This window comes from Coloeus monedula, assembly GCF_965178545.1.
Source record: "Coloeus monedula genome assembly, chromosome: 1".
Taxonomy (NCBI): Eukaryota; Metazoa; Chordata; class Aves; order Passeriformes; family Corvidae; genus Coloeus; species Coloeus monedula.
In genome coordinates, this window is record NC_138781.1 from 340,509 (window position 1) to 351,144 (window position 10,636).

General features: G+C 68.4%; 2 protein-coding genes across 3 annotated transcripts; one reads left to right on the forward strand and one right to left on the reverse strand.

Moving 5' to 3' along the window:
* The first annotated feature begins 88 nt into the window (after positions 1 to 88).
* CDK5 (cyclin dependent kinase 5) lies at positions 89 to 3,103 on the forward strand. 2 transcript variants are annotated; one of them, XM_082299057.1, is made up of 12 exons: positions 89 to 176; positions 286 to 374; positions 467 to 534; positions 650 to 710; positions 809 to 865; positions 957 to 1,052; positions 1,349 to 1,423; positions 1,517 to 1,613; positions 1,690 to 1,759; positions 2,103 to 2,163; positions 2,240 to 2,320; positions 2,579 to 3,103. In XM_082299057.1, exons 1-12 carry the CDS (start codon positions 140 to 142, stop codon positions 2,663 to 2,665), a joined length of 879 nt encoding a protein of 292 aa, XP_082155183.1. In that variant the 5' UTR covers positions 89 to 139; the 3' UTR covers positions 2,666 to 3,103. The 2 variants fall into 2 exon arrangements, with proteins under 2 accessions (XP_082155183.1, XP_082155182.1); XM_082299056.1 differs by having other exon boundaries at positions 2,240 to 3,103.
* Positions 3,104 to 3,540: 437 nt separating this feature from the next.
* On the reverse strand, positions 3,541 to 10,296 carry ASIC3 (acid sensing ion channel subunit 3; the record flags this gene model as incomplete). The annotated part of the gene is made up of 11 exons (XM_082297017.1): positions 3,541 to 3,619; positions 4,111 to 4,157; positions 4,259 to 4,330; positions 4,402 to 4,481; positions 4,553 to 4,644; positions 5,209 to 5,362; positions 5,667 to 5,723; positions 5,801 to 5,951; positions 6,816 to 6,943; positions 7,112 to 7,262; positions 9,742 to 10,296. The coding sequence occupies 11 exons, from the start codon at positions 10,294 to 10,296 to the stop codon at positions 3,541 to 3,543; spliced, it is 1,566 nt and encodes a 521-aa protein (XP_082153143.1).
* Between the last annotated feature and the right edge of the window lie 340 nt (positions 10,297 to 10,636).

Consider the following 10,636-nt stretch of genomic DNA (forward strand, 5'->3'; position numbering starts at 1 on the left):
GGGGGCTGCCGGGAGGTGTGGCGGGGCCGCGCGGGGGCTGCCGGGAGGTGTGGCGGGGCGGGCGGGGGCCGGTGGCGGTGGCGGGGCCGGGGCCGGGGCCGGGGCCGGGCCGGGCCGCACCGGGACCGATCGCGGCGCGATGCAGAAATACGAGAAGCTGGAGAAGATCGGCGAAGGTGCGGCAGGGCCGGAGCCGTGCGGGGGAACCTGGGTGCTGTGGGGCCCGGCGGGGGTGTCGGTACGGGTACCGGGGGCTCGGCCGTGACCCCCTTCCGTTCCCCGCAGGCACCTACGGGACCGTGTTCAAGGCTAAGAACCGGGAGACGCACGAGATCGTGGCGCTGAAGCGGGTGCGGCTGGACGACGATGATGAGGTGAGGGGGGGGCCGGGGCTGGGAGCCTCCCGGGACCCCCGCCCGGGACCCCCGGCGATCCCCCGGCTCCCCCAACCCGGCGTGTCCCGCAGGGGGTGCCCAGCTCGGCGCTGCGGGAGATCTGCCTGCTCAAAGAGCTCAAGCACAAGAACATTGTCAGGTACCGGGGGGCTCCGGGAGGCAGCGGGGGCTGGGGGGTCGCGGCACGGGGCTGCTCCCCCCGGTGCTCCGGGCCCGGGCGGGCGCTGGGGGTCTCAGGGACCCCTCCCCCGCAGGCTCCACGACGTCCTGCACAGCGACAAGAAGCTGACCCTGGTCTTTGAGTTTTGCGACCAGGTGAGCACCGGTGGCACGGGCGGGGTTCCTGGGGGGCACGGGGGTCCCTGGGGGTCTCCAAGGGTCACCGCTCCCGCCTCCCCCTCGCTTCCCCCCAGGACCTGAAGAAATACTTCGACAGCTGCAACGGGGATCTGGACCCTGAGATTGTCAAGGTGGGTGTGGGAGCCCTGGGGAGCCCCCGGGGTCGCAGCTTGGCCCTGCGGTGCTGGGGGGCTGATGGACCCTGCCTGTGCTCTCCCACAGTCGTTCATGTACCAGCTGCTGAAGGGCCTCGCGTTCTGCCACAGCCGCAATGTCCTGCACCGGGACCTGAAACCCCAGAACCTGCTCATCAACAGGGTGGGGGCACACGGTGGGAGTGGAGGGGTGACAGTGGGAAGGGCCCGGGACAAGGGCAGATGGAGCAGGGGGCTGGGCGGTCACACCTGGGAGCGGGGGGCTGTGCTAGGGGGTCATGCTTGGAAGTGGGGGGCTGTCTGTCTGTCCTGGGGAGTCACACCTGGTGTCTGTCCAGCCACAGTTGCAGCTCCATCTCTCCCACGTTCCCAGTGATGGGAAGGGCAGCAGGGCTGTTGTCCCTGGGGTGTGGGGGACACAGGTGGGGCCCCCCGCGCTGACCCTGTCTGTCCCCCCAGAATGGGGAGCTCAAGCTGGCAGACTTTGGGCTGGCCCGGGCCTTCGGCATCCCTGTGCGCTGCTACTCGGCCGAGGTGAGCGGGGGCTCGTGGGGCTCGGGGTCCTGGCCCCACGCAGCCGGCGGGGGGTCCCCCTGTCCCTGTCCAAGTGTCCCTGTCCCTCCCCAGGTGGTCACTCTGTGGTACCGGCCCCCTGATGTTCTCTTCGGTGCCAAGCTCTACTCCACCTCCATTGACATGTGGTCAGCTGGGTGCATCTTTGCGGGTACGCTGTGGGGTGAGAGGGGGTGGGGGCCTGGGGGGCCCGGGGGGCCTGTGGGAACCACCTTCTGTCCCCCCAGAACTGGCCAATGCGGGGCGGCCCCTCTTCCCAGGCAATGATGTGGACGACCAGCTGAAGAGGATCTTCCGATATCCTTAGGAATGGGGAACCCCAGAATGGACTGCTTGGGAATGGGGAGCTCAGGGAATGGGGAGCCCAAAGGAACGGGGACCACTGGGAATCCCCTGGGAATGGGGAGCCCTGTGGGAAGGGTGATCCCCCCGGAAATGGGGACCTCCAGAATGGGGGATTGGGGGAACCCTGGAAAGGAGAGCCCTCGGGAATGGGGACATCCCCTGGGAATGGAGACCCCCTGGGGAATGGGGAGCTCTGAGAATGAGAATCCCTGTGAATGGGAACCCCCCTTGGCTGGGCAGAGGGGCAGGGGGGCAGGTGCCGGGTGCCCCTGTGGTGGCCCTTGACTGTCCCCACGCTGCTGGGGACCCCCACGGAGGAGCAGTGGCCGGCCATGGCCAAGCTGCCGGACTACAAGGTGAGAGCTGGGGACCGGAGGGGTCAGAGGGAATAAGGGAGTCTGGGGGAGCTGGGGGTCACCTGTGTGTCCCCAGCCCTACCCCATGTACCCAGCTACCACCTCCCTGGTCAATGTGGTGCCCAAGCTGAACGCGACTGGCCGGGACCTGCTGCAGGTGAGACCCCGCCTCTGTCCCCCTGCCTGTGCCCGTCCCTGCCTGTGTCCCCCACCTCTGGTGTGTCCCCCAGCCTGCACCTCCCCCTGCTTGTGTCCCATTGCTGTGTCCCCCACACTTGTCCCCCCTGCCCACCCCATGGGGGCTCCGGCTCCTGGGAGTGGGTGCCCTCCCCCCTCGCAGCCCCCTGCCCACCTGTGGGGGCTGTGGGATGGGGAGGGTCCATGCTCTCCCCCCTCAGCCCCCCGTGCCCCCCAGAACCTGCTCAAGTGCAATCCAGTGCAGCGGATCTCAGCGGAGGAGGCCCTGCAGCACCCCTACTTCACCGACTTCTGCCCCCCCTAGGGCCCCCCAACCCCCAGACCCCCATGAGGGGGGCAGCCCCCAGCCCCCCGCAGCCAGCTGCCAGCCCGTGCCAGCCCCCTGAACTGCAGCCCCTCCGGTATTTATTAGGTTCTGCCCTGGCTGCGGGGGGCTGGCACAACCCCCCCAGCCCCCCAGCCCTGGGGGGTGGATGAGAGGGCTGGCACTCCCTCCAGGGACACAGGACTCACCCGGGGGCAGGGGACTTCCCAAGGCATGGGAACCCCCGGGACATGGGGCCACAGGGCTGCTGGAGGGGCAGGACCCTCGGGGACCAGGCACAGGGACCCAGGGGGGAATACGCCCCCCACCCTCCTCTCCCTACTCCCCCCCGACCCCTCTGCTGGGGGTGCTGGGTGTGCCCTCATCTAGGGCGCTGCTGTACGTGGGTGATGTGCGTTTGGTGTCCCATAAAGAGCTTCCCCCCCCAGCGCCGCCTTCTCCTTCCTGGGGTGTTGGGGCCCCCCTGCTGCCATGCGACAGCTCCCCCACACCAGCCCCTGACCCCTGGCCCAGCCCTGTGACCCCCCAGCGTTGCCTTCTCCTTCCTGGAGCGCCCAGGACCCCTCACCACCCCCAGCCCCCCGTCCCCCCCAAGCAGCCCGGAGCCAGGGCTGGGGCGCCTCTTTATTTGGGGGGGCTGTCGGGAGGGGTTGCATGTCCAGCGCGAGGGGGCACAGGCAGCGCATGCAGGGACGTGGGAGCAGGGCCAGGGGGGCCCCTCACCCCCAGCCCCCCGGCACCCCCTCAGGGGGCGGGGGGGGCCTGGAGGCCGCCCCGCGGCCCGGGGGTGTCCCCCCAGCCCCCCGGCCGGCGGGGGGGCGGGCTGGGCTCCGCGGGGGGGCCCGGGGAGGACCCTAGAGCCGGGTGACGAGGTAGCAGGTTCGGGGCGACGCCGAGACGGGGCGTGGGGCCGGGCAGGGGGGGCCAGGCGCTCTGCAGGGGGGTCGGGGGGTCAGCTCCCTCCGCCACTACCGGCCTTCTGCGCCCACCTGCTGGGGGCTCTGCCCCTTGCCCCCTCCCCTCGTGCCCCCCAGGGTGTCCCAGGAACCCTCCACTTCGGGAGGGGCCACCACGCGGCCAACCTGGAGCCAGGCTGGCCCGTCCCACGTCCCCCACCCGGCCCCCCCTCTCCTGCCCCACTGTGTTCCAGAGGGGAGGTTGGGGGACCCCAGCCCAGATGAGGAGTGTCAGAGCAGGGGGGACCCCAGAACAGGGTGCTGTGGGGTATGATGAGGATGGGGATGTCTGCAGGGAATGGGGGGGGTCTACAGGGAATGAGGTCTGCAGAGAATGCAGGGGGGTTAGCGGGGAATGGCCCCGCACCCCCCGCGCTGGTCCTGGGGGGCCCCCACGGACCCCCATCTCCCCCCAGGGAGTGACTGCCCCACACTCCCTGTGCCAGCCCTGGGGGCCTCTGGTTGTACCTGGGTGGGCGCGGGGCCGTGGGGCTGCCCGGGACCGCCGGGTGCTCCTGGACGGGCGCACGGAGGGACGAGAGAGCGGTGAGCAGGGGGATGATGAGGTGCGACCCCCGAGCTGGGGGCTGGGGAGCGGGGGGCGCGGGGGGGTTACCAGGGTGCCGCCATCGCTCCGGGGGCTCCGCTTCTTCTCCTTGTACAGGCTGAGGAGTTTGTCCCGGAACACCTGGGGGGGGGGCAGGTCAGAGTCCCCAGCCCTGAGACCCCCAGGAAGGGGGGAGGCCAGGGTGGGCTCACCTCATACAGGTAATCAAAGATCTCCAGGATGGTGAGGAGGCTGGCACCGATGAAGAGCCCCATCTGCCCCCCAATGTCACCTGCGGAGGGGGTGACGTCAGTGAGGGCAGACCCCTGGTTCCCCCGGCACCCCCAGGCCCCCATCCCTCACCCAGCAGCCCGGCCACCTCGTACGCCTTCTTCTGCTCGATCATCTCGTAGTTCAGCGCTTCGAAGAAGATGTCCAGGACCAGCACATTGTCCCTGGGGGGATGCAGGGGACAAGGGGGCAGCATCAGGCACAGGGGGGCCGTGCCAGGCTGTGCTGTGTCAGGCTGGACTGTGCCGTGGGGTACAAGGGAGACAGGGCAGAGGGGTGTGCCAGGCCATGCTGTGCCATACTGGGCTGTGCTGTGCCATGCTGAGCCATGCCGTGCTGTTGTGCTGTGTGGGTTTCCCGTTTCTGGGGCAGATTTGCACAGGGGAAGCCGTGCCGTGCCATGCCATGTCACGCTGTCACCCCGTGCCATGCCATGTCACACCATCATTTTGGGCTGTGTCAGTTCATGTCTGCTGGGGGTGCCATGGGGCTGTGCCGTGTCACACTGTCACTCTGGGCTGTGCCAGTTCACAGGTGCTGGGGACGTTGTGTCACGCTGCTGGTTCATGTCATGGGGCCGTGCTGGGCCGTGGCACACTGTCACACTGTGCCATGTGACGCCAGTTCTCATGCTGGGGCTGTGTGGCTGTGCCGTGCTGCGTCACGCCGTGCGCTGGCGGGGCGGCGGGTGACACCGCGGTGGCAGCGGTGGTGGCAGTGTCACTCACGCAATGTACTGCTCCGTCTTGTTGAACTTCTTGGCCAGGTACTTGGCCGAGGCCTTGCTGGGGATCTTCACCATGGAGAGCTCTTTGCCGTAGCGCACCATGGCGCAGGGCGTGCGGCACGCACAGTACTCGCTGTCCTTCGTCACCAGGAAGTCTGGGGGGGGCGTGGGTGGGACGGGGACCCCCGGGACCCCCGCCCACGGGGGGCAGGCGGGATGGTCCAGGGGCAGAGCTGGAGGGCGGTGGGTGCCACCGGGGACAAGTGTGCCACGAGTACTGCTGGTGGCACAGGGAGGAGGCCCGGCCCTGCGCATCTGGGGGACAGCAGTGACCCCCACCCTGGCGAGGGCACAGGGACCCCGGAGCCACACTCACAGAAACGGGAGCACGGGGAGGCTGAGGGGTCCCGGGGAGAGGGCAGGGGTGTCCGGGGCCATTGTGGGGCACAGGGTACGTACCCAGCGCGGGGTCGGCGCACTCCTTGTACTGCTCCGGGGTGCAGACGTTGGCATTGCCTGCGGGGGAGGCGGCGGTCGCAGGCGCGGGGCTGGTGCCGGCAGCCCCGCAGCCCCCCGGCCGCCCCCGCGCTCACCGGGCATGTGCACCATGCGGCAGTTGCAGTTCTCGGCCAGGTAGCGCGTCTCGCAGTCCAGGCGGCACGCAGTCAGGCTGTAGTTGGTGAAGAAGTCGGACTCGATGGGGGTGGCCTTGCAGTCCCCCCACGGTGGGGGCAGGTACACCAGCTGCCGGGCACCCGCTAAGGAAAACACGGCCTCCCGGGGCCCCGTGTCAACCCCGATGTCCCCGGTGTCATACCCGGCCTACCACGGTGCCATCCCTCGGGCAGAACTCACCCCGCACAGCCAGTGCGGCGGGTCCTACCGCGCCAGAGCCCCCGTCCCACCCCGTCCCGTCCTTTCTGGGCGTGGGGATGGGCGTTGCAGCAATTGTCACCTGTGCTGGGTGCCACAGCGAAGTCTGGCAGGTGGCACTGTTTGGGAGCATGCGGGACCAGGACGTGCCAGGTGGGGGGGGTCAGCACGGGCCCCCGCACTCCCCTCGGTGCCTGGTGCAGGGATTATTCCTGGTGAGGACCCAGCACCCCCCACCCGTGGGCGCCAGGGCCACATTCCTGCTGCCGCCGTGCTACTGCCGCCCATGTGCTGGCACACGTGGTGACACCCACCCGAGGCACCTAAATTTAGGTGTCTGGCTGCGGGGGCCGGGCGCTTCCACCCCCCCGGCGGCTGTTCCACAGGAACCGGGGGGTCGCTGCTGGAGCCGGTGCCTGCGCAGGGGCTGCCCCACACCGTGTGCTGCTCCCAGCCAGTGCAGTGGCACGGTACCCTCGGCATGTCTGGGCATGGGGTGTCCCCATGGGGATGGCCATGGTACCCATGGCAGAGTTCGGGATGGCCCCATGGCTTGGAATGTCCCCACAGGGATGTCTGTGGCAACACCAGGCCATCCCAAGCCCTTTGGGGGTCCATTCTGATCCCTTTGGGTCTGCATCCCAAGCCCTTTGGTAGTCCATCCCAATCCCTCCAGGGGCCCATCCCGATCCCTCAGGGGGTCTATGCCCAGCCCCGGGCGCCGTGCCCGGATACCCGCTGCTGCTGGCAGGAGACGAAGGTCTGGAAGCCAGGGGCAACGCCAAAGCCCAGCTGGTCAATGAAGGGTGGCTCATCCTGGCTGTGGATCTGCACCTTCACCCCCGCCTCAAACGAGGTCTCATCTGCAGAGCAGGGGGAGGGGAGTCAGGAGGCAGGGCGTCTCACCCATGTCCCCCCAGATGGGCTTGTGCTCACCTGTGTCCCCCCCCCAAAAGGACAAGTACTCACCTGGGACCCCCCAGACAGCCAAGTGCTCTCCCCCATGTCCCCGCAGATGGGCAGGGTCTCACCTGTGTCCCCCCAGACGGGCAGATACTCCTCCTGCTGCACATTGAGCATGAGCTCGAGGCCGTTGCCAGAGCCGCCCTGCAGCGTGGTCAGCACCTCGCGCCCCGGCCCCCCCGGGTTGAATGTGTAGCACTTCCCCAGGCGTGTGAAGATCTGCAGGGACACGGGGCACACGTGGGACACGGGGACAGGGCTCTCACTGCCACTGCAGGGACCCCATGGGGACATGGGGATGGGGCATTCAGTGCCACTGTGGGGACCCTGTGGGGACACAGGGACACACATGGGGACATGGCAATGGGGATTCCAGTACTCCACATGAGCCAGGACAAGATCTCAGTACCCCTAGAGGGTACCTACAGGACCCAGGAGGGGATCCCAGTGCCCTGGGACAGGATGCTGGTGCCCCCAGGAGAAGGCGAGGATGTAGATGGTGCCCGCGCCTGCGCTGCCGCAGCTCTGCAGGGATATTGGGTTTCGTCGCTGTTCCAGGGAACATGTGGGGACACTTGAGGTGGGAGGGCACAAGCCAGAACAGTGATGGGGACCAGGACTCCTTTGTCACGGCGGCAGAGGCCACCATGTTCCCCCCAGGACCTGAGAGCCTGTCCTGGGCCAGCCACCCCAGGGACCGGGGGACCCGCACCCCCAGCCAGGAACCCCGGGGTGACCTTGAGTTCCCAGGGATCGGTACCCACAGCCAGGGACCCTGGGGTGACCCTGAGCCCCCAGACCGGTCTCACGGCCCCTCACCTCCTGCCATGCAGTCCCATGGCATCATGGCCCCCTCTGCTATGGGTGCCCCCACCCGGGGGTTATGTCCCACGGGGGGAGCGGAGGGGGCGTTGCTGTGGCAACCAGCTGCTCCCAAAGTGGGGACCCGTTGCCATGGCAATGCGGTGCCCAAGGAGGAAAGGGGGGGGCGGGTGTCATGGCAACGGCTGCCCGGCATGGGGATGCTGGGGGGGGCATGGGTGGGGACAGTGATGGGGACGTGGCCCCAGCACTGCCAGTCCTCCTTGACTCTGCACTCAGGGTCACACAGGGACCCACAACCCTGCACCCTGGGGACCCCCTGTCCTTCACCCTGGGGACCCCAAGCCCTGCACCGTGGGGACCCCCAGCCCTCACCCTGAAGATCCCCTGTCCCCACACCCCCATCCTGCCCCATCCAACTGGCGCTGGGGTAGGTGAGAGGAGCCATGTTTCACCCCAATGGCCTTGGGCCCCCACCACATGTCCAGGAACCTCAGGGACACTAGGGCCCAGGCTGGGATGAGGTGCAGGGACACAGTGCCCAAGCTCAGCACCATGGCCCAGAGCAGAGGATCCCAATCCGGGGCTGAGACTGGCCGAGCCTGGGGATTTTGGGAGGCACAGCCAGGACCCTGCTGCTCAACCAGGCACGTGCCACCCACCCCAAGTCCTGCCCTGGGGACCCTCAGCCCTCGTGCCACATGTCCCAGCCCTCAAACCCAGGGGCTATCACCAGTGGCTGGCCCTGCTGCAGGAACAGAGGGCAGAGCAGCTCTGGCCACAGGCACTGGGGCACGGGGGGAATGGAGGGAGCATGGGGGGCACAGAGGGGGCACGGAGCTGTCACAGGGTGGCTCATCCCTAAGCTCCGTGGTGACTTAATTAGTGCTCTAAGAGCATTAAGGTGACAGTAATTGCTGGGGACAGTGATGTGGACTGGGCAGAGCTGGCACAGCAGACGTGAGCTGCCCAGCACCCACACTGCTGCCTGGTGCTGCTGTGGCAGGAGGGACGTTTCCATGCTGCCCATGCCTGTCCTGCCCACGCCACTGCCCCTGTCCACCCTGCCTATGACACTGTCCCTGCCCATCCCAGTGTACCTGTCTGTCACACAAGTGTCATCATCCCTGCCTGTGCCACTGTCCCTGCCCTGATCTGGGGGCTGCAGCGAGGGGTGCTGGGGGCAGCAGTAGGGGGTGCTGGGGGTCACAGCAGGGCGGCATGTGGATCCCCACCCATGTCAGGCATGGAAGAGCCGCCCATGGGAGCCTCTGTGCCAACAGCCAGGACAGTGGCTGCTGCTGGCAGTGCCCGGTGGCACCCGAGGCGGGCGCAGGTGGTGAGGGCTGCACCTGTGAGCACCCTGTACAAGTGACACCCCTAGAGGTGAGCACCCACACCTGTGAGCATCCTGTCCTTGTGAGTACCCTGTATCCCGAGCATCCTGTGCCCACCACCACCCCTGCCCAGGGCCTGCATGCCGGCAGAGACTCCCAGCCAGCACAGGGTCCCCGGCACAGCCCTGCTCCATCCTGGGCACCGTTCACAGCTGCCTGGCACCCCTGCAGCACCCAGGGCGGCGGAACCCCTGTCTGGCAGCTGCTGTACCCGGAGGGGAGGGCAGGGGCTGATGGTGCTGTGGGCGGTGGGATGAGAGAGGGGACTCACCTGCCGGCGTCTGACCCCAGCAGGACTCCCAGGTCCCTCCACAGCCCCGGGGGGACACAGCGGGTTCCCTCCCCATCCTTTCAGTGCCCAGGGGCAACAAGCTGGGAGAAGGACCTCACCCATGGATGCCCAACCCCAGCAGGCTCCCGTGTCCCTCCGCAGCCCCGGGGCATACGGTCGGTCCCCTCCCCACCCTCTTGGCACTCACCACGGTGAAGTTGCGGGCAGTGCAGCCGGTGCCACGGAAGGAGCACTGCAGCAGCATTTCAGCCAGGTCGTGGCCCGTGCGGTTGTAGAACTCGGCCATGCTGAAGGGCTTCGCCTTGAAGTTCTTGAAGTTGGCCTTGTCGCGCAGCGCGGCCAGGACGTGGGGCTCAGCCAGCTGCGGGTTGCTGATCTCGTAGCGCTCGTTGAGCAGCGCCAGCAGCTCGCCCACGTGGTACATGTCGTTGCGGGTGATTTTGGAGAAGCGGAACTCGTTGAGGTTGCAGATGGTGATGGCCGGGAAGGTGAGGTTGCGGGCAGCCACCTCGTCCAGCTTGGTGACGTGGGGGTAGGTGAGGAAGTAGGCGACGCGCTCGGCGCACACGAGCAGCAGCAGCCCCAGCGAGCCCAGGAAGAAGCCGCCCCAGAGCACGCGGCGCAGGGACACGGCCCCGTAGGCGAAGACGTGGCTGATGCCGTGCAGTGAGGAGCTGTGGGCGAAAGCCCGCAGGCTGGAGAGCCCCTCGCCCTCCCCGCTGCCCTCCGAGCCCCTCCTCATCCTGTTGCCGCCGGGGCCCCGCGCTGCCCTGCACCCTCAGCCCATCGCCGCGCCGGGCTCAGGGCGCAGCTGGCGGCGAGGGAAGGGGGGGAGGAGGGTGGGCAGGGGAGAGGAAAGGCAGGAGAGGCAGGGCAGGACCGGCCGCTTCGCTCCCCAAGGTCCTTCACGCAGCCGGTGCCGATGCTGCCCGACCGGTGCCGCGGGCAGCGCAGCGCAGCTCCCGTCCCGGTTCCAGCCCCAGCCTCAGTCTCGGTTCCGGTCCCGGTTCCAGCCCTGGTCCTGGATCCAGTCCCGATGCCAGCCTCGGTCCCCGTCCTGATCCCGGTCCCGGATCTAGCCC

Excerpts from the sequence above, each read along its gene's own strand:
- CDK5 (XM_082299056.1), top strand. The coding sequence starts at position 140 with ATGCAGAAATACGAGAAGCTGGAGAAGATCGGCGAAG. Across the intron at positions 711-808 it reads TCTTTGAGTTTTGCGACCAG|GACCTGAAGAAATACTTCGA; the intron begins GTGAGCACCGGT and ends GCTTCCCCCCAG. Across the intron at positions 1,424-1,516 it reads TGCGCTGCTACTCGGCCGAG|GTGGTCACTCTGTGGTACCG; the intron begins GTGAGCGGGGGC and ends GTCCCTCCCCAG.